This window comes from Hesperophylax consimilis, chromosome 31, assembly GCF_061612785.1.
Source record: "Hesperophylax consimilis isolate HC1 chromosome 31, BYU_Hcon_1.0, whole genome shotgun sequence".
In the NCBI taxonomy this organism is placed as follows: Eukaryota; Metazoa; Arthropoda; class Insecta; order Trichoptera; family Limnephilidae; genus Hesperophylax; species Hesperophylax consimilis.
Genome location: NC_142866.1, coordinates 12,172,172 through 12,193,215, shown reverse-complemented (window position 1 = coordinate 12,193,215; position 21,044 = coordinate 12,172,172). Strand labels below are relative to the sequence as shown.

At 39.2% G+C, this 21,044-nt stretch overlaps 1 protein-coding gene across 3 annotated transcripts; it reads left to right on the top strand.

Annotated features, from left to right (window-relative positions):
- The first annotated feature begins 10,724 nt into the window (after positions 1-10,724).
- Positions 10,725-21,044, top strand: alpha-Man-IIb (alpha-Mannosidase class II b). 3 transcript variants are annotated; one of them, XM_089649905.1, is made up of 7 exons: positions 10,725-10,856; positions 11,761-12,424; positions 16,410-16,471; positions 16,569-16,706; positions 17,233-17,325; positions 17,643-17,837; positions 18,020-21,044. In XM_089649905.1, the coding sequence occupies exons 2-7, from the start codon at positions 12,277-12,279 to the stop codon at positions 21,008-21,010; spliced, it is 3,627 nt and encodes a 1,208-aa protein (XP_089506031.1). In that variant the 5' UTR covers positions 10,725-10,856; positions 11,761-12,276; the 3' UTR covers positions 21,011-21,044. The 3 variants fall into 3 exon arrangements, with proteins under 3 accessions (XP_089506031.1, XP_089506028.1, XP_089506029.1); XM_089649902.1 differs by having other exon boundaries at positions 10,789-10,880; XM_089649903.1 differs by lacking the exon at positions 10,725-10,856 and adding an exon at positions 11,026-11,211.

The window sequence follows — 21,044 nt, the reverse complement described above, 5'->3', positions numbered from 1 at the left end:
ACCCGGAACCTCTTCTTCTTATGGTTTGGGTGATCAACCTGAAAGAACAATTCAAGGTATATGGTCTAATAGGCTTATACGCATAAGTCGCCTATTATTTATGTGGCAAATAAATTGCCCATAGTTAATTTATTTGACGCAGACGATTAACTTTTACAAAAGTTGTTAGGGCCTATGCAATGTTGACATTAGTATAAAATTACAAGTGTGGTTATAATCCAGTGTGATATGAATCAAAATTTTGAAATGAGATATAGCTGCAGGGGCTTTAATTAATTTGGCACTTTGAGCATGGTCTTCTTTAGACTAACACGACATGAGGATGTGTTACGAGCCACGGCACACTTTTAAACACACAAAGATGAATTGTGATTGGTGTGATTGTCGTGTTAATCTAAATGAGACGGAGCTCCAACTGCCATATTAGGAAGGCCCCTGGTGTAATCTAGTCCTAGATTACCTAGGCCCAGGCCCATCGCTTTTTTTTATTTTAAACACATCACCGACGATACGGTGATCATTTTGGGGTTATAGACATTAATCTTGGACCAGAGAGTCCTCGGTGCTCTGTCAATGCTACTATTGAAAGACGAGCGGAAGTAGGCCTAGCTGATGTGGTTCAAGGGTGTATTAACATACCAATTCAACTCCCTTTTCTTCTTTTTATTTGGGCGGTGTAGTCGGGGGCCTTGGGCGCACTCTCTGTACGCATTCATACCGAATGTAAATGGCAGCCCAAAAAAATGGAATCCCAAAGAACTCCACTGTAGGCGGGCAGAACGTGTATACTGCATCTGAAAGATTGGAAATGTTAATTTCGAATAACTCGTAAATATCAGCAGCTGCTTATGAACTGAAGAAATGGGAAGGCCTACCATAGACCTAGGCCCTAAGGTTTAGAACTTACCTCCCAACTTCTTTTTCATACTGTCTCTCGTTGAAAAAGAGTGCCCCAACGCGTTCACAGAACACAGACATGCTTCATAATTTACTTTATTGTCAATGTATCTACTGATAACACCCGTCTTTGAATTCTTTTTGAAATTACTTAACGAAACTTCTAAAAGACGGTATAAACCGGCACACAAAGACGCCATTTCTGATGATTTCTGACGTTTCGTTTCACTGCCCACCGCGTTTCACTGATTTTGCATTACAGGCAGTGAGAAACAATTTACTCGGAACACACTCGGGTATGCTCGGATATGTTGGCCACGCCCCTGTCGACTAGTCGCTGTGCATATAGCGACTCCCAGACACAGCATGTTACAACTCTACTTAAGGGATGTTAATAATTAATATTATTCATGTAAAAGAAAAGGAGGAACGAGTAAAAAAAGAAATTACTTAGTTACAAAACACTCTTAAAAATTTATTTAATAAAATGTATTAAGAAGGGTTAGTCTTAATCTAGGCTTAATGATAGTTCTTAAAATTAATTCTTAAAACTAATTGTCCTTTTTCTTAATCCTAAATTATCTTCATTCACTGTCTTAAAAGTTGGGTCACGTTACGAGATAATTATGCAAAAATTGTGCAGACACTTCCCTTTACGATGATTCTGGAATCACGGATCTCCACGTTCGCACTTATCACCGACAACACAAGCGGCAACTTGGGTTGGATCCGAAGGGCGGAAGTTGTTCAACCTGGGCCAAGGCTCCGAAGGGCGGAGTCGGCAGGCAGCGAATTCTGAGTGGGCAGCTTCTGGGTAGGAAAATCCTCGGCACCGCTCCAAGGGGGAGAGCAGGAAGTTTCTCGGCGGAGGCGAGACGGTAACTTCTGCTAGGGCAGCTCCCTGGTCGGAAGAGCCTCGGTGCCCTCCAAAGGGGGAGAGCAGGAAGTTTCTCGGCGGAGGCGAGACGGTAACTTCTGCTAGGGCAGTTCCTTGGTCGGCAGCTGCCTCGGCGCCGCTCCAAGAGGGAGAGCAGGTTGATGACTCCCAAGATGATGACTGTCGAGTGCGGAAATGTGAAGTGTCGAGAACTAGGCGAGATCGTGACCGCCAAGAGGGCAGCCTCCTGGGCGGAGGCGCCTCGGCGACCGCCCCAAGGGGGGGGCGAGATGATGACTCTCGAAAGGCGAGATTGTGACTGTCGAGAGGGCAGCCTCCTGGGCGGAGGCCCCTCGGCGACCGCTCCAAGGGGGGGCGAGATGATGACTGTCTGACTGGGTACTCTTGACTCGGGACTGTTGGTTGCGGACTCTGTCTTCAGCTGTTGAGGCGAGAGTTCCAGTTCAGTTCTCGCCTTTGAGCAGATCTGTCAAACTTTCTCTCGCTCAGCGCCATATTTCTCATAAAAAACATTAATATCGTGCAAATCGAACAAAAAAGTGTGTTACCGGGATTATAAGTGACGGGCTTAAAGCCTTGTGCTTTTTTTCAGTTCTCTTAAGTGTATAAACCGTGCTTTTTTAGTATTTTTAGTTTTCAAAGTAACAATTTGGCATTCAAACTTCCCGTTTGGGTGCCATCCAAGTGCCCCCGTATCCCTTAGGTTCCCCTAAGGGTAACCCTTGTGTGCGCGTTTTTCCCGGGTACGCATAGGAAAAAATTATTTGAAAACCGATTCAACAATTGTGCATTTTATCAACAATTTAAGTCCTCAAAAATAGAGGGCCTAATATAATCCTTGTGATATACGAATATAAATAGTGTAATAACTTTAGTAATAATAGTGTTAGAGAGACAAATATAACACTAAAAAGTGCGCCGTCAAAATCTACGCAGGTAGAATCTGCGTGTGATCCTCTTAATACAATTTCAGTGTTGTTTTTATTGTGTTGAGTGTTTCAGACAATTCATCACAATGACAATTCATCACACTTGTGTTAAAACTGTTTTTTTCAAAATAATTTAATTACCTTTAAGTGCTCTTTTTAACTTGTGACTACGGTCATCCGGACCCGGGAAATTTTCCTGCGTCGTTTGACACCCCCCATACCCAGTTCGGTGTTGTGATTGTACACTTAATCTTATTTTTAAGATTTTAATTACTCGACATTTTTGGCGCCGGCCATGTTTTTTTTTCTCCACAGAAACCAGTGAACTAGACAGGCTCTCTTTAGTTATTTAATTAATTTTAATAAATATATATATATTTTTTTTGGTGCTTCCATTTATCATATTTAGTAAATATATTTTCGCTTAATGATATTAAGTATTTGAACATTTTATGTGATTTCTAGTGAAAAAATTTCTCCCTTTTTTAGGGAAATTTTTCCCCAAATTTTCGAAAACAATGTCCTCAACGAATGAAATTTCAAGCGATGAAGAAGCGGAGCTCAGTTTGAGTCAGTTTATGGAATTCATTTCTGGAAAGAACAAAATGGATGATAAAGACAATGGTGACAAGCATGTCGCAGGTTCAGAACAACCTGGTACGTCTACTGGAACCATATCCACTCACAATATCAAAGAATTCATGGAATTTGTCAATAAAAAAAACAAGAAACCACGAAAAAAAAATAAGAGTGATAAAAGAGACAAAGGCGACAAGCAAGTCGTGCTACTTGATGACCAACCAAACCCTACCATAGTTTCGATCGAAAACTCACCTAACCAGGAAAATAGGAAACGTGCCAGAATTAATGATTCACCTAATAGCGAACAAGAACGGATTATCCCCTCTATGGAAAAACTGATGAGGATTGTTAGAATTATTAATGATGGCAGCAATAGATTAAATAAAACCGACAAAACGGAAATTACCACCTTGGTAGATGCACTCATGACGGATTTGACCTCCATGACGATTGAACTTACAAAAGTAAAAACGAGAGGTGCAACCATTGAGGAACTTTTGGAAGCTCAACAAAAGATGTCAGATAAAATGGACAAAATCATAGTACAACCGCCTGTCACTGTACCACAAAGAAGGAGTTATGTCAGTGTAGCCTCGGGAGCCCCAGCATCACAGACCATTGTACTTAATGGGTTAGAGCGACCAACACCTCAAAAACAACCTACGGTGCTGTTTTACCCTTCGATCGCGGAGGGTAAAACTTCTGAACAACTACAGAAAGCGCTCACAGAAATTCTAGATCCTAAAAAGGACGGCTTTCAAGTGGTGCGCACTCGTAAGATAAAGGGAGCTGGCCTGGCCTTACAGACCACCTCTCTTGGAGGTCTAGATAACATCAAAAAGGCTGAAGAAAAACTAAGCGCCCAAGGAATTAAGATGATCTCCCCCCAAGGCAGATTACCCAAAATCGTTTTGTATGACGTCCCAAGAGGAGAAGCAAGCTCAGACGTGGCCCTTTTTGAGGAAATTTATACTAATAACATTTCAGATAAAGGTAGCCTCACCAAGGAAGATCACATAAGGACCATGCGACGAGTCTCGCTCTTCGGAAAGAGGGACGGGCCGTATATGAACATGATCTTAACCTGCCATCCCGAGGCCAGGAAAATTCTAATCGACAGTGGCCATTGTTTCCTTGGTTGGAATTCTTGTAGGGTTAGAGATTTCGTTGGAGCCACTAGATGCTTCAAATGCCATTTGTATGGTCATATTTCGAAGGTTTGTACACAGGAAGCCGCCATCTGCAGACATTGTGCAACAACTGGACATGATTTCGAAGTCTGCCCCAACAAAGGCAAAGCGGCTGTCTGTGCTACTTGTAGCCGTTTCAAGAAGCCGTCCAACCACACAACAGGTGACAGACAATGCCCGGCCCAGTTGGCTGCCATAAACGCTCAGGTCAGAATGACTGATTATGGCCGTTAACCCTCTCTTTACCATAGGTCAGATCAACCTCCAGAGATCTCGGGCAGCTACGCTCGAGGCGCTGAAGGTCATGTCCGACCTGAAAATCGACCTTATGCTCATCCAGGAGCAATACACCTGGCAAGGGAGAACACCAGTAAGTCATCCAGGGGCGGTGCTTGAAGTAGGCAGATCACCGGGGGCGGGTGTCCTGGTCAATACCACATTGATCAGCCCCCTCCTCCTGGTTGGCCTGTCGAACGAATACCAAACCTGTGTATCTATTAATTTTGGCCAGATAGAGATTATTTTAATCTCAGTCTACTTTAAATATAGCAACCCTGTCGGACCACACATTCTGAGCTTGACGCGCGCCCTTAACGCGCTTAAAGGCCGTAACATAGTTATTGGAGGTGACTTTAATGCTCGCTCCCCAATGTGGTTTGACAATAATAATCATAGAACGGAACGATCAGACGCCGTTGAGGATCTAATTGCTGCGCAAGGTCTATTACTATTAAATGAAAACTGTCACTTAACCACATTCGCAAACATACATGGGGAGAGCAACATAGATCTAACTCTTTGCTCTGGATCAGTTGCGACCAGGATGTCAAACTGGAAGGTCCATGATAGCGCAATTGTCTCCGATCATAGATTAATTACTTTTGCTGTGGGGGTCCAGAAGACCCATGCTCCGAAAACCTCCTGGAACTTCAAAACCACAGGGGCGAATTGGGATAACTTTGGGGAGGCTCTACGTGACACTCTAAGGGGATTTCACAACGTAGCAGCAAACGATCCGGATAATTTGGGGAATTACTTTAACGCAGCCGTTGTGTCAGCTGCTGAACGGTCTTTGGGAAGATCAAACCCAAAAACCGCTATTAGAACGCCGTGGTGGTCGAGTGAGTTGACTTTGCTGAAGGGGGACTATAAGAGGGCTTTTAGGGCACTTGGATCCCTAAAGAGGACTGGTGGCACGCAAGAGATGCTCACATCTCTTAAGACTCGTGTCAGTAGGGCCAGGAAAGCTTTCAAATTATCTATCCTCTCGGCAAAACGAACTGCATGGCACAATTGGGTAAAACAAGTGGGTAACGCCAACCCGTGGGAAATCCACAGCGCAATCGAAAAAACGGGAAAAGGTTCTGACCGGTATTTGACTAGCGTCATATCGGATAATCCCTCTGGGAACTCTGAGAGTACCGATGTGACCAGCACACTAAACACCTTGTTGGATAAATTAGTTCCATTAGACTCAGTAATCGGGGAAAACGACCACCACAAACAGATAAGAGCTCTGTCACGGCTTCAACCTAGGATCCTCGCCAGTGAGGATAGAACGCTAAAAGTAACTAAGGCTGAAATTGATGTTATAATTAAGGGTTTGGGTCCGAAGAAGGCACCAGGGCACGATCGTCTTAATGGTATAATAGCGAAGAACGTCTGGATCCATGCCAAGGAAGAGTTGTTCCAGGTTATGGAAACATGTCTGCGTAGAGGAGTTTTCCCTACGGAATGGAAGAGAGGTGTGCTCAAGATTATCCCAAAGGGAAACGACAAACTCAGGACGGACGTGAAGGCCTACCGTCCAATCACCCTTTTGCCTGTTTTCAGCAAAATTTTGGAAACACTAATAAATAACAGGTTGCAGCAATATCTTTCACCAGCATGTGAGCGACAATTTGGCTTCGTCCCTGGGAAATCTACCGAGCACGCCATTATGTATGCGCTTGAATGGGTGAAGGTCTGTCCAAAGAAGTATGTCATTGGAATCTTCTTAGATATAACTGGTGCCTTCGATCACGCGTGGTGGCCGATGTTGATCACCAAAATTAAAAATAGAGGCTGCCCACCAGACCTTTTTAAAATCAACTGCGATTACTTAAATGATCGCACAATAGAGATCGTTTATGGTGATCAGAAAATAGTGCGTAAGGTTGATAAGGGATGCCCACAAGGCTCCATATTGGCACCTAAATATTGGAATATAAATTTTGATGACTCCTCCAGGTTACCCTTTCCTGAAGGATGCACATCGGTCGACTACGCTGATGATAAGTTGTATCTGGTCTCGGGGGACAGCAGAAGGGAAGTGGAAAGAAAGGCTGAAGAAGGTTTGCGAGCAATCCTCAGTTGGGGTGAGAGGAACAAGTTGAACTTTGCCCCCCAAAAGACCGTGGGACTCTTGATGAAAGGCACCCTCAGTAGAGGAAGAAATCCTTTCATCAGAATGGGAGCCTCCACTATTCAATTTGCAGACTCTGTCAAATATCTTGGTGTAACACTAGATCGATCGTCTTCCTTTTTAACTCATGTTAAAGAGGTCTCCAGCAAGGCCCAGGCCCTCTTCTTGAAACTGAGAAGAATCTCTACAGCTGAGTGGGGGTTGCGATCCCCAGCGCTGCGACTACTTTATAGGGGTACATACGTGGCGCAAGTCTCGTATGCTGCCTCTGTGTGGGAGCACCGTTTGGGGAATTCGCTTATACTCTCGGCTCTCAAGAGGGGTCAGCGAACCCCCTTGCTGGCGCTCTCCGGTGCTTATAGAACCGTTGCTTCAGACGCTTTGCCCGTGTTGGCCGGTATTTTGCCAATCGATCTAGAAATTAGGGAGGTTTTAACGAAGAAAAAGTTGACCAGGGGACTCCCCGCTACCCATCTCGGCGTAACTCTTACGCCAGGCGGTGTCGGGACTCTTCCTGGACTGCTTAGACAAATGAGTGATTTGTCACTCAACGAGTGGCAATCTCGCTGGGATAGGTCGAATATGGGAAGATGGACTTTCTCCTTCTTCCCATCAGTTAAAATCAGAATGGAAGGAGCCCACATTAAATTGGATCATCACATGACCCAAATTTTGTCAGGACATGGTGAGTTCAGGGGGAGACTACATAGACTCTCCCTGTCCCCACATCCAAACTGCGCGTGTGGTAGTTCTGATCAAACCGCTGAGCACATTTTGTGGCACTGTGAGATTATGATGGATGCAAGAGATGAATTATTGGCCGGTTTGGAAGTAACAACGAGACCGGTTTGGAACTCCGATCTCGTCTCGAACAAAGTGAATTTCGAGTGTCTGAGGAAGTATACAAAGATCTGGGTTGAGAGATGGTCTGATCTTAGAGTCGAGTACTAGACTAAAATCGATAGCTTTAACGCCAGGTGTTGCTCCTGGACACAATGGACTACGAGACAATTGTTTTCATGTACATATTTATAACTGTTTTTTTTTCTTTTTCTTTCTGTTTATTTACTGTATTAATTAGCATTCTACAAATTTTCTGTTCCTGATTATACTAATGTTTATTATTTGCATCTAATGTTTACTTTCTATCTCTTATTGCAGGTTATTTTGGATATTTTGTAACAGACTGATTCTGCTTATAATTTTTTTAAGATTTTCTTTTATTTTTATACACTGCTTTGTATCTTGTTCTTTCTTTTCTACTATAGAGTGACCTGCTTGCTGGTAGTAGCACTGAACTTATATTTTTCTTGTGTCAGTCCGGCGTACCCCAACTCTGGGGTGACAGAAGACCTCGTCCGTGCATATCAAACTTCAAGATCAAATCACGATGAGGGATCTGTGTCATCGTCTGCTCGCAGCGCCTCCCCTGAGGTCAGGAACTGGACTGAGGATGGGCCGAACGTGGATCGGCAACCTTCCGCCCTGCCTCCAGGTATTCCGACGCTTTCTCCTCATGGTCTTCGGGATATTCCCAACCCCAACTCACACTTCTCGTCGAGGCACAACCGGTTTCCTGGCTTAGGGGCGCGGAACCTGATTCTCGTGAAGCCAATCCAACGCCCAGCTTTCTCTCCCTAGGTCTGCCTGTTAGTGGGTATCGACACCCCCTTCACCACAGAAAGAGGCGCATACTTTACCATTTTTCTTTTTTGTTCTCTTTGTAGGTGGCTGTGTATTATTTTAATTCTTCTCTACCTATTGTTGACATTTTGTAAATGTGTTTTTATTATATTAACCAAGTAGAATAGAACTTACTAAAATTATTAAAACACAGCACTTGCATACTGCGAATAACATCGTATGCATGGACATTTTGGAGGTCTTGTTTTGAAATTTTAAATGTAGATTCGTTTTTTTTAAAAAATTAGCGTCCTTGCGAGAGCTCTGAAGGGGTACCATCAGTACCTAAAACAGGGCGGGGAAGTGGTGGGCCTCCTCCAAAATGTTGAGGCGAGATCGTGACCGCCGAGAGGGCAGCCTCCTGGGCGGAGGCGCCTCGGCGGCCGCCCCAAGGGGAGGCGAGATGATCACTCTCTGACTGGGTACTGGATACTGTTTTTGGTCGGGACTGTCTTCAGCTGCGCAATCCAGCGACCGTAGCGCGCCTGTCGTGGGGTGCTGTAACTAAAGTGGTTCCGCTTTACACCACTTCGGTACGTTGTTTGAGTCCGTGGCGCTGGCATCGACATTCTCACCGTAGTCGTTATTATTATTTTAAAAGATGCTAAAATGACATTTGTACAAAAGACCTTCAAACAATTACAATTTAGCCTAGCCTTGGGCGAAGGTTTTTTTTTATTGCCGGGTCGCTGGCTTAACGATACACCCATTTCGGATTACGACTTGATGAGGGTCTAGAGCTAAATCTGCCGACTAATGGGTGTATTTCCAAGTTGGCTTTCTATTTTTTTTTTTTATTGCGGGACCGGTGAAACTATTCAGTAAATACTTAAGGTCTAATAATTCGAACTGCCGCCTCCGTCTGCGTGTAAAATCACAGTCACAGATGCAGGCGCACGTGTTTGCTTTGGCCTTTCTGTGAATTCAAGTCATGTATACCTAGGGACATATCAAGCACACTAGAGGACCATAGACAATATAATCTTATCTCAGAGCGTACGCATTCATCAGCCTAAAATATTATTATAAAAGTAATATTCATAAAATAATGTTAAAATTGTATGTTGGAAAACATTTTCACAAATGATTGTGCTTTTCTACGAGAGTATTTATTTGACATTTCTCTGCTTATTAGAAAAATTTAAAACTTGGTTACATTTAGTGAAGTATTTTTTTTTTATTTCACTAAGATAACAGAAACAGGAAACAAAAATAAATTTATGAGAAGGAAACACGTTTTAAATGTGTACCAAGACTGCGAGCCGAACACTAAGGACAAGCAAAGGGAGATTTGCACCTGTCTTTAATACATCGAAATCTTCGGGCTTTTTTATGGGGAAAGTTTGTCATTGGTTTATTTATGCCGGTGACGGTCCAGCGCGCCACTTCAGGACACTCTCAATGAACTGCGCTGTAAACCGTTACCTTTCTTTCCTACTTTATTTTTCTGTACCATCGCTCCAAAGTAGACGTGTAATAGCAATACCTCCTAGAACCGGTAATAGGTAATATACGCCAGGTATGGCGAACCTAGGGCACGCGTGCCCGAGGTGGCACGTTTGATCATTTGGATGGCACACTAACGATTTCCAAGTTAAATTTTTTTTTTTGATTTGACCAGTTGTTTCAAAAATATCTGAACAAAGGTTCATATTCTTCTTTTCTTTTCAAATTTAACAGTCACTCTGTTGATTTTTTTCAAACCAGAATTGAGTTGTTTCAACTCAAATTTAACTTACGTTACATTTGGAAATTTCATTCAATGTTCCCGCCGAAACTGACAATTTTTCCAGAGAAATCGATAGGAATATTTTTTTTACGCTTGCAATATGATTGGTTTATTTATGCTTGCAACACTCACAAGTTGTTTATGGAGTTCGCTGCCTGTCAAATTTTACCGGTTTTTATTTTTCGCCGTGCGCACTGTTTTCTACAAAGCTCTATAATCTGTAATTTTTAAGCTTATGAATAAAATTTAAAAAAAAAAATCATTTTTATTTTATCTATTTGGTTAATTTTTTTTAACAGCTTGGGCACGCCACACAATCTAGAAATAATGTTTGAGGATTTTTGGCACGCGGACCCAAAAAGGTTCGCCACACCTGATATACGCTAACCGCGAGAAAACAGAACAAGCCCCGGCTTGGATTTCTTTGGACCGTGAATAAAAAGAGCATCTAAATCTTACAGCTTCTTTGAATTTCACACTGTCAAAATGGCTGCGTCTGTTTCGTCGTTTGACGTCTCCAAATAACATGTCTACGTTTGAAACAGTAGGTTTGATTGACTTTTGACTGGTATGTTAATATCATGAATGGAATAGATGTTGGTTCGCTGATATTTTATTTACTTACAATGTATAGTCTGCGCCATCTAAGGTTAGCCGTAACAGTATACTAGTTTGGGACTAATGCAATTACGTGCTGTCTGGTCTAAGCCTGAATGGAATGTTGTTTTACCACATTCTGAGTTTTCTTTGAAACCGTCGTATTATAACCGGGTCCGATCCGTCCGGTCATGCTAATTCGTAAAGGCTACAATGATGCGTATTAAATGTTTCATGTGACCTGGTAACAATGGGTTTCCTGCGGTACTCGGACACGGCATGCCATGCCGGGATGAATTATTGTAATATTCAGTCAATTTTATTTCATACAGTGATGTGTTTCATGTCTCTTCGCATTTTTTATATTTCATAGCTACAAAAAATATAATCAGTGAAAAATTCATTCATTTCCGTAATCTAAAAATAAATTTTTATTAAATAAAGAAACCATTTTAATTAAACATTGAGTTTCAAAATTAAATTAGTATCTATCACTATTTCTTATCCGCCCACTTTTGTTCAGAAGAAAACAAGTGTTAGATAATATTATTCCATAATCTTATCGTAAATTAATTGGTGTATAGGTCTTAAGTTCAAAGACAACAGCGATGTTCAAACATGTTTAAAAAAGAGTTAACATGAAAATTAAAATTTTTGTTAAAATTTTGCATTGCCGTTTATTCAATATCTACAAAGTCCTGAAGATGTGTAAGAATGGAATTGTACAATGGCCGATTCAGTTCCACAGTTCAAAAAGCACAGCATTCATAAGAAAACTCCAAAATATTTTACTATAATGGCAGATGTACAAAATTTACTAATTTGTACATTTATGATTTATTTATTTCCAGATGCATCTACACCTGGACTAAAATTAACAATCGCATCACACAACATAAAACTATTAACATTTATAGTTTTTAGTAAAATGTCCAATACTTGCACTTGAACAAAGTTTGAAAATGAAAGATGTATCACAGATGGAGACATAGTCCCCACTCGAGCAGTTGACTCACTGACCCGAATCGAACATGACATAAGACGACCGCTCGCTTAGTGTACTGCTATTGCAGCTAATCTGATCTGAACAGATCTAACTATCTCATTTTTATTTAGCTTTAAAAACATATACAATTATTATGAAAATATATATTTTTTAAAGAAATGTGGATCATTTCTGACTGTACACATCACAAAGTTGTAATTTACATTCCTGATTGTTTCAACATCAATAATTAAGCTGTAGCAAGCTTGAGTGGTGCACTACATAAGTATAGTTGTTAAGATCCATAGTTTAGAGCGCAACTGCTGACACGCATTTTAATTACGTAGGTCAATAATTTTAGTATTTTGGAAAAGGGTATTTAATGATATTAGGCATAAAAAATGGTATTATGATGTGCTTGATAAGACCAAAGTGGGTAGCGGGAGGCGCCATAGCTGTCACCTTACTGCTATTATATTACTATTCTGGATTATCTACTAAACTCGCTCTCCGCCCAGCTCTCTACAAAGGTGAGTTCTCTTTCTATCTCTTACTGCTACTGGCATCAGCGACTCTTTATTTGTGTTCTTATCTGGGAAGAATCTGCGTTGTGCGTCATGTCTCTATTGCTCTACTTTATTTTTGCACATCACTTTTGCTATGTTTCACACACTGTTTCTATGTACATATTATAAAACTGAAAGCAATTAAAGTTATTCAAACAGAACTTTATAACTTGAAGTTTTTGACATGCCGTCTGGGAAAGAAAATAAATAATTTGTTCATGGTTTTGGAACATTAATTTTCCTTTATACTGCATAGAAAAATCTCTTGAAATACATCAGTAGAAAGTATGTTTTGTATAATAAAGCCAAATGATGGAAGTTTTCATTTCTGCCGAACAAAATCCTTGAGTCAATGTCATACCGGCCTAGTACATAATATAGCCTATCTAGTAGGGTCAATGAGTTCAATAGAGATAATTAATTAATACTAAGTTTTTAATTGGTTCATGGGGTGAAAGGTGAACTAAAGCTATCCTGAAGTAAATTCGTGTGCAAAAATCATGGGCGATGATAGTTTGGGTGCTGTGAGGTTGATTGTTAGTTTTGATGGAACATGCGATAATGCTTTTGCAGCTGTCTTGTGGAAAATTATTCTTATGGTCTCGTAGGGTTTATCTGACTTTAAAAATTCTTCTATATTTAATGAATAGTGTGTTTTGTCTTATTTTTTTACATTTGCGTGGAAATGTAAAAAAATCCAGTCCAGTCAGAAAAGCTTTGCTGTTCACATTTCATAATGCCAGAGCACACTCCTCAAGAGTTAAAACCTTAAAAAAAATTCATTAATTCTTCACTTCAGTAAATAAAATATATTGTGTAAATGAAATATTTTTTTAACTTTAATATAAAATCTCAGTTTTACTATGTTTCTCCACCCATTTTACATAAGCATTGCTCTCAAAATATATTTTATAAAAAAACTTGGATTTTATCTCTCAATTGTATCTTATGAAGGTTAATAAAGACAAATTTAAAAAAAATTGCAACCAAAATAAATAAACAACATTTTTTATTTCATTTTAATCTAAAGGTTGCTTCATTTACATTCATATATCATCTGATACATACTCTTCTATTATTCTGACTCTTGACATGATTCGACTCAAGTATATGATTCTCTTGATTGTGACATGTCTTTCTCAGGTGTCACTGACGTCTTTTACCATTAACTTCCGCATTATATATTCTCATCACATCGTTTCGTTCATCCGATCTTCATGCCCAAACCGTTTAAGCGTTTCTTTCTTAATCGTAACCTTTATAATTATGCTTAAATCAGCCTTGCATTTTTAACAAGGTCATAAAAAGTTTTGTAAAACATGCTTCAAAGATCTCATTTCTAGGGTATAATAGGGTATAAGTTCAGTACATAGTCAGTCTTCACTCTGATACTATTTAACACACTTCAAAAATGTATCCAATTTAAATATAGTCCGTGTCATATTATAGTTAATTTTCCAAGGTTTAACCCTTCAGGATAATTTGTTCAGTTATGCGAACAAACAGCTATTAACCGTAGTCAATTTGTTCGCTTTTCAGAACAGCTCATATGATCTCATAGAAATCGGTGTGTCTCCCTTACTAGCATGGTGAGAAGTATGATCTAAATGGTGCTAGAAAGAGATAAAACACAACACTTTATATTCAAATCTGAAAGTTGAAGTGTGCACGTATGTTTGTATTTTTTTTTTCATTATCATAATTTTAGGTAGAAAAAACGCATTTTTAAACTTTTTATTTGTTTGTATTAAAAATAGAATTTAGATTTCAGATACATTAATATTCCATTCATTTGATTTTTTTTTAAGTGGAAATACTCTTGACTTTCCGATAGAATATGCTATAGGATGGGGTAAATTGTATCAATTCTTTCAAAATGTCTTTGCAATTGTTGCTGTTGGATATTGTGGTATGATGATCTCAGCAGTGCCACTAAATCTCAGTTGGTTGGTCATTTCGTTATTTGTAAAAAAATATATTATTTTCACACATGCAATGTCAGTTAAAATAAGTGTCCATATCAGTGAATACCATGATAGTTGTAATAATTGTATATTTTAATTGTTGTGTTGCATAGGATGATGCAGATATAACAGATTAAATTAATTAGATAGCTTGTTTGCACATAATTGTTTCCACAACAATAATGATTTAAATCATGTACCATTTTAAACGCAGGAAAAAAGATGGAAACAGATTTAACCTATTTAAAAATAATAGTAGTTTTTTTTGGTGGGACTTTAAACTTACATTAAAAAAAAAATTATTTAGTTTATAAGTTATTATAAATTATTACAAATTTTGTATCTTGCTAAGTAGCAATCCCGATGAGTTATAAAACTCATTACCTTATTTTTTCTGAGACTGAATGCTGTAGAAATGAGATCCCTGAGGTGTATGTATGGTAAAACCATATTCATAAACTCAGTTTCTCATACGATCATTTGTGTGAGAAACTGAGATATGAGATGTCAAAGTTTCCATAGACGATTTCTCATTTTGTGGTTGAATGTATTTTATTTTATCGTATTTAAAATATATGGCCATATCTTGGAAGGGCATTAGGGAACGCACTGCGCCTCGTAACAACGACCAACTGTCAGATTCACACAAAATGGCGATTGCAAAAGGTTGAAAGTGATGTTAGAGCCTTGTAAAATAAATGGAAGCTTTAAAAGTTTGATGTTAGAACTTCGCCATACAAGAATCTTAACAACGTAGACGGCTCTGAAAATTATTTTGAATATAAAAGAAATGGTTTTGTTTATGTTAACATTATATGTATATAACATTTATCTTACAAATTGAGTAGGAACTCAACTTTACAGTAACTGCCATCTCTTAAAATCAATATTAAAAAAATCTTATTGTATATTTGAAAATTATATTCAATTCAATTTCATTGCCATGAGACAATGAGACTGGTTGTTATTTTCATGATATAATAGTTATTGTATTATATCATGAAATTTTTATTTTTTAATTTGTTTGTGTTGATTTGATTTTATATTATTAATATTATTTCATTCATTATTATACCTAAATATGTATATATTATTATTATATTGGAGGCACTGCTGAAAACCAGCTGTATTCCCGAAGAGATACGGAATGCATAGCCGAGCAGTGACCTTTTTGTCAATAGAATTTTGTTGAAAAATATGTAAAATTAATCTATTGGCAAATAAATGTTTTATTATTATATCATTGCACAGTTAATAATACTAATGGGCGTTTTACACAATGCATTTTTTCACCCAGTTTCCATGTGGTTTATCCTTATGGATTCGGGATGTAAAAAAGGATGTGTTCTATTTTAGTATCGATTTTCATACAGTTTAAGATGGTGGTCATTATTTGACATGTGTCAGTGTTTTTCGCAACTATATTATGTTGCATATTTATTTCGTTTTATATTTAAAATATTGACAAAAAGACTATAATTTCTTTATTATTACTTTTGAATTTGTATTACTGTTTTTTTTCACAGCAAAGACAAATAATGGATGCTTTCGTGTGATTTATGGTTATATTCAAGGTGTTGCAATTTTTTGGCAAATTTAGTACTGTCCAAAAATATTATATCTTCTAATGGCAACTATCAGCATAAAAATAATGATTGTGTCAAATAAAGATTTTTCATATGAATCCCGATACTATTTCCATATAGGGATAGATATGAAAAAAGCATAGTGTGAAACGTCCATAACTGTGGCAATTATAGGAATTATTATTATTCCCGCGATTGTATGTGTATTTGGATGTGAAAAAAAATCTCAGTTTATTTTGACATTTATGTACATAAGATGTTTTTAAAGTTGTTAACATAAATATGCCTTTCAGATTGATATCACCCTTTGAACGCATTTTGTTTGCCCGCTATTCCTTTAGCAAATGTTCGCTGGCGCGATATAAGCATGTCATAAATTTATTGTTGATTTAATTTCAGATGTCCATGACAACGATGATTCAAATATTCTATATAATGAGCAACTAGGAAAGAATCAATTGGTAAGATATAAGTATGGTAATACTGTGCACTTATATTATTTACAGTGCATTATTATACATATGTAATTGATATAATTGGTGATATTTCTTCTTTTAGATTAATCCCTCTAATAGAAATAATGCAAATGGTAGCTATTTTTTTGATACTCAACATTTGGATGATGTATGTCCTGTGATACGAATACAGAAAACGCATATTGACACTTTGAAGGAATTCCCCAATTTCGAATTCCAGGTAAATAAACTTAATATATGTTACAACAAAACTTAAACTATGACACCTTAACTAATTTACTGACCCAAATACAATGATAGCCATTAAATGGAATTATAAAAAGCAAACTGGAGTATGCTGGTGGTGTATGAACTCCGCACCAACTTAAATACATAAATATGCTGGAAAAATATAATAAATAATTCCTCTGGTGTATTTATATGCAGACGCTTGGAACTTATCCATGGTTTGTACACCATATGGACTTACATGAGGCAATACTTAGTTTTAATATAGTGCATCACTTTATCGATAGTTTCATTCTCTTGGAATGCCACAGCATACCTAAAAAATTTTACAACAACTTGTTCAAGATACCACATGGCAGAACAGATTTTCTAGCATATATACTAATCACTCTTTAAATAATCTTTAAAAAAAATTATGTAATTCCGTGTTAAGGTGATTAATCTGTCTTACAATAATTTTAATTGACTAAAATGACAGAAGTGTATTAATTAATCTCTCTTTATATGTTTTTCTGTAGCCAGAATGGATGCGGAGCACCGAGTATTGGGACAGTGCTTTCGAGGAGCGGTATGAACAGCAGAAGGGAGATAAGAACAGGCCTCCTCTCAAGGTTAGTAAATTTATTTAGCACCTGCAGCAAATTATTAACAAATTGTTAAAAGTCTGTACCTATAGGTATTTATTTTCTTTAAATCGAAATAAATTATAATATTTTCCAAGGATCTGAATATAAACTTCTTTAGCAGGAAACCTTATGTGGGATAAATTGGACCATTTTTTAAATTTTGTCTTCAATGGACTGAAAAAACCAAACTTTTGAATGGAAACTTCGTAAATGAGTTTCACTGTATATGTAGTATCCATGACTATATGAATAAACTTCAAGAATTAATGTGTTAATTAAAGAATGTTTTTATTCACCATTAGGTTATCATTGTTCCCCACTCTCACAATGACCCGGGATGGCTTCATACTTTTGAGCATTACTTTCAATTCGACACCAAAAAGATAATCAACAATATTGTTGCCAAATTACAACAGTATCCTGGAATGACTTTCATTTGGAGTGAAATATCATTTCTCACGGCATGGTGGGACTCAGCGCACCCCATCAAACAAAAGGTTAGCACATAAACATCGCACTGCCCTGTGTGCTTTCTTCTGGCTATTACTAATACTAGCCTTTTTGTGAAATATCAAGGACATATTGAAATATGTTTGAGTCTCAGTCCTAACCTTATCTTTCTTTTCTGTGTCTTTCTATTTAATTTGTTTCTGTTTCAATAATAATAAATTTATTTTAGGCCTTGAAGAGTCTAATTCAGTCGGGCCGTTTAGAAATCACCACGGGAGGATGGGTCATGCCCGATGAAGCTACAACACATGTGTATGCCTTACTGGACCAGTACATCGAAGGACATCAGTGGATAAAGAACAACATTGGGGTGAACCCCGAGACGGGCTGGTCCATCGACCCCTTTGGCCACGGCGCCACTGTACCCTACCTATTGGCGAGGTCGGGGGTCACCAGTGGCGTTGTTCAGCGCCTTCACTACGCCTGGAAGCAGTGGCTGGCGCACCACCAGTGGGGAGACTTCATGTGGTTGCCTCCCTGGGAGGCCAGCTCTGCCACCCCCTACCTCACTCACAACCAGCCCTTCGACATATACTCCATCAAACACTCGTGCGGCCCCCACCCCTACATCTGCCTAAACTTCGATTTCAGAAAGATCAGAGGAGAATACACAGAATACTCCCTCAAGTCAGAATTCATCAACGACCGAAACCTGAAGGCCAAGGCGGAGCTGTTGTTGGAACAGTACGCGCGAACAGGCTCGCTGCTGCCGCACAACGTCGCGCTCATCCCTCTGGGGGATGACTTCCGGTACAATCACCAAGTCGAGTTTGATCAGCAATACCTCAACTATCAGAAGCTGGCTGACTACATCAATCTAAATAAGGACAAATACAATGCGGAAGTAGTTTTTGGGACCCCGAAGGATTACTTCAAGGCTATCAAAGAAAGATATGACCGCTTTCCCACTCTAAAAGGGGACTTCTTTGTTTATTCTGATATTTTCACAGAAGGCCGGCCAGCCTATTGGTCCGGTTACTATACCACCAGGCCATTTTTAAAGATCATGGATCGTGAGCTGGAACATAATCTGAGGAACGCAGAAATCTTATTCACAATTACGTTAAATACGGCTCGCCAATATGGGTATAAAAATATATTAAGAGTCTTGGAAAAAAAATATGAATCCATTGTAAAAGCTAGGCGCAACCTTGGGCTATTCCAGCACCATGATGCGATAACTGGAACTTCTAGATCTGCCGTCATGAGGGACTATGGACTGAAACTGTTTGAAAGTATTCAAGACATGACCAAGCTGCAAGAATCTTGCCTAGAATCTCTTCTCACCAATTCAACCAGTGATAAGTCCAATAACCAGTTACAAAGCTTTATCCTTAATGACATGGAGAGGGACAGTTACGATAAACTGCCGAGGAAATTGCCGATTCTCGTCGATAAGGACAGAAAAATCATATTACTGAATTCCTTGGTGCAGAGTCGTACTGAAATCACTATTATTCGTGTTAACTCTACAAACATAAAGATTGTCAATCATTTGAATGAAAATATAATATTCCAAATAAACCCGGTCTGGAGCTGGAATCCTTTAAATAATGTAGAAATATCGACTAAAGAGTTTGAAGTAATGTTTGTGGCTGAGCTGCCTCCCCTCAGCATCATGACGTACCACGTGGTGGAGAGGCCGGCACACGAGGCCAATGACAAGGTGACCACGGTGTACTGTGACAGCTGCGTGTTCGATGTGCTCGAGCACGCCACCTCGAGCCCTGGACAACTCCCCAACACCAAGCAGCCACTGTTCAAGGACGAACTGGAGGCGGCTCAGAACAATTTTCACATAAAGAATATCCTCCCGGGAGATATCCAGTTAGAAAATCACAAAATGAAACTTCTCATTGATGGAATCACTGGCTTCTTGAAAACAATCACTAAGAAGCAGTCCGGGAAGATAAGACAATGTGCCATTGAATTTGCTGCCTACCAAAGTGCCCAGTTGCACTCGGGTGCTTATCTATTCAAGCCAGATATCAACACTCCAGAAAAGGATGTTCTAGAAGAGTATTCGAGGAAATCAGAAGGTGGCGATGGATCAAAAACAAATTTAATTTTTATAACATCCGGTCCCATTTCTACCCAAGTAACGAGTATATACGGACCCTTCCTAACACACACATTAAAAATCTACAATATGGAAAATGGTTCATTATCAGATGCTATTTATATAGAAAATGAAGTGGACTTTGAAAATCCCCCTAAAAACAGAGAAACTGAGCTGTACATGCGAATGCAAACGGACATACAAAATGGTGACCCTCCAGAATTCTACACAGATCAGAATGGCTTTCAGTACCAAAAGCGGGTAAAAGTGGCCAAGATAGAAATTGAAGGAAATTACTATCCTATAACTACAATGGCTTTTCTCCAAGACAGGGATTGGAGGCTGACATACTTAACCACCCATGCTCAGGGAGCCTCGTCATTCGAACCGGGGAGGCTGGAAGTCATGTTGGACCGTCGCACCCTGTACGATGATTCCCGGGGAATGGGAGAAGGTTTGGTGGACAATCGCAAAACCAGATTCCGCTCCTGGCTCTTGTCTGAATCTCTCTCACCTGACAAGCTTCCAAAGAGATTAAAGCGATCGCTCGCTGAGAATTCTGTGAGCTTTGTTTATCCAAACCCACATTCACAATCTAAGCGAGCAATCTTTGAAGAGGCTCCTGCTCAAAAATCAAAGGAAAACTTGCGCAGATTCTCATTTACAGATTCCAAAAAGGTTTATGAACTGCCGAGTTCAGTTGCCGTTCACTTAAGCCTGGAACTCAACTACCCCGTGAACATCTTCACGATAGATAACTCTGAGAAACTGGACATCAGCAACGATCCAATACATTTACTACAAGCACCCCTGCCTGATGATATTCATATAATGACACTTCGTACTTTGACCGACAGTCAGTTCCCGCAGTTTCCTTCCCGCGACGCTCTGCTAGTCCTTCATCGGATGGGTTCCAGGTGCACCAACAGCAGCAGTCCCAAAGGCAGGCTCAGTGAGACTGCGCCCTTCACTGGGCTCAAGATACAATCCCTGACAACTACCTCTCTCACTGGCCTTCACATTCTGCAATCCCTCCAATCCTTACGTGATATCCAACTTCAACCCATGGAATTACACACAGTTAATATCACTTTTGTATGAATTCAGTTACCAGAATATATATTATTATTGTAAA

Bases quoted from the DNA above. Each gene is read 5' to 3' on its own strand.
- alpha-Man-IIb (XM_089649905.1), top strand. From the start codon at position 12,277: ATGATATTAGGCATAAAAAATGGTATTATGATGTGCTTGATAAGACCA. The intron at 12,425-16,409 runs GTGAGTTCTCTT...ATTTAATTTCAG, and splicing joins CCGCCCAGCTCTCTACAAAG to ATGTCCATGACAACGATGAT. The intron at 17,326-17,642 runs GTTAGTAAATTT...ATTCACCATTAG, and splicing joins AGAACAGGCCTCCTCTCAAG to GTTATCATTGTTCCCCACTC.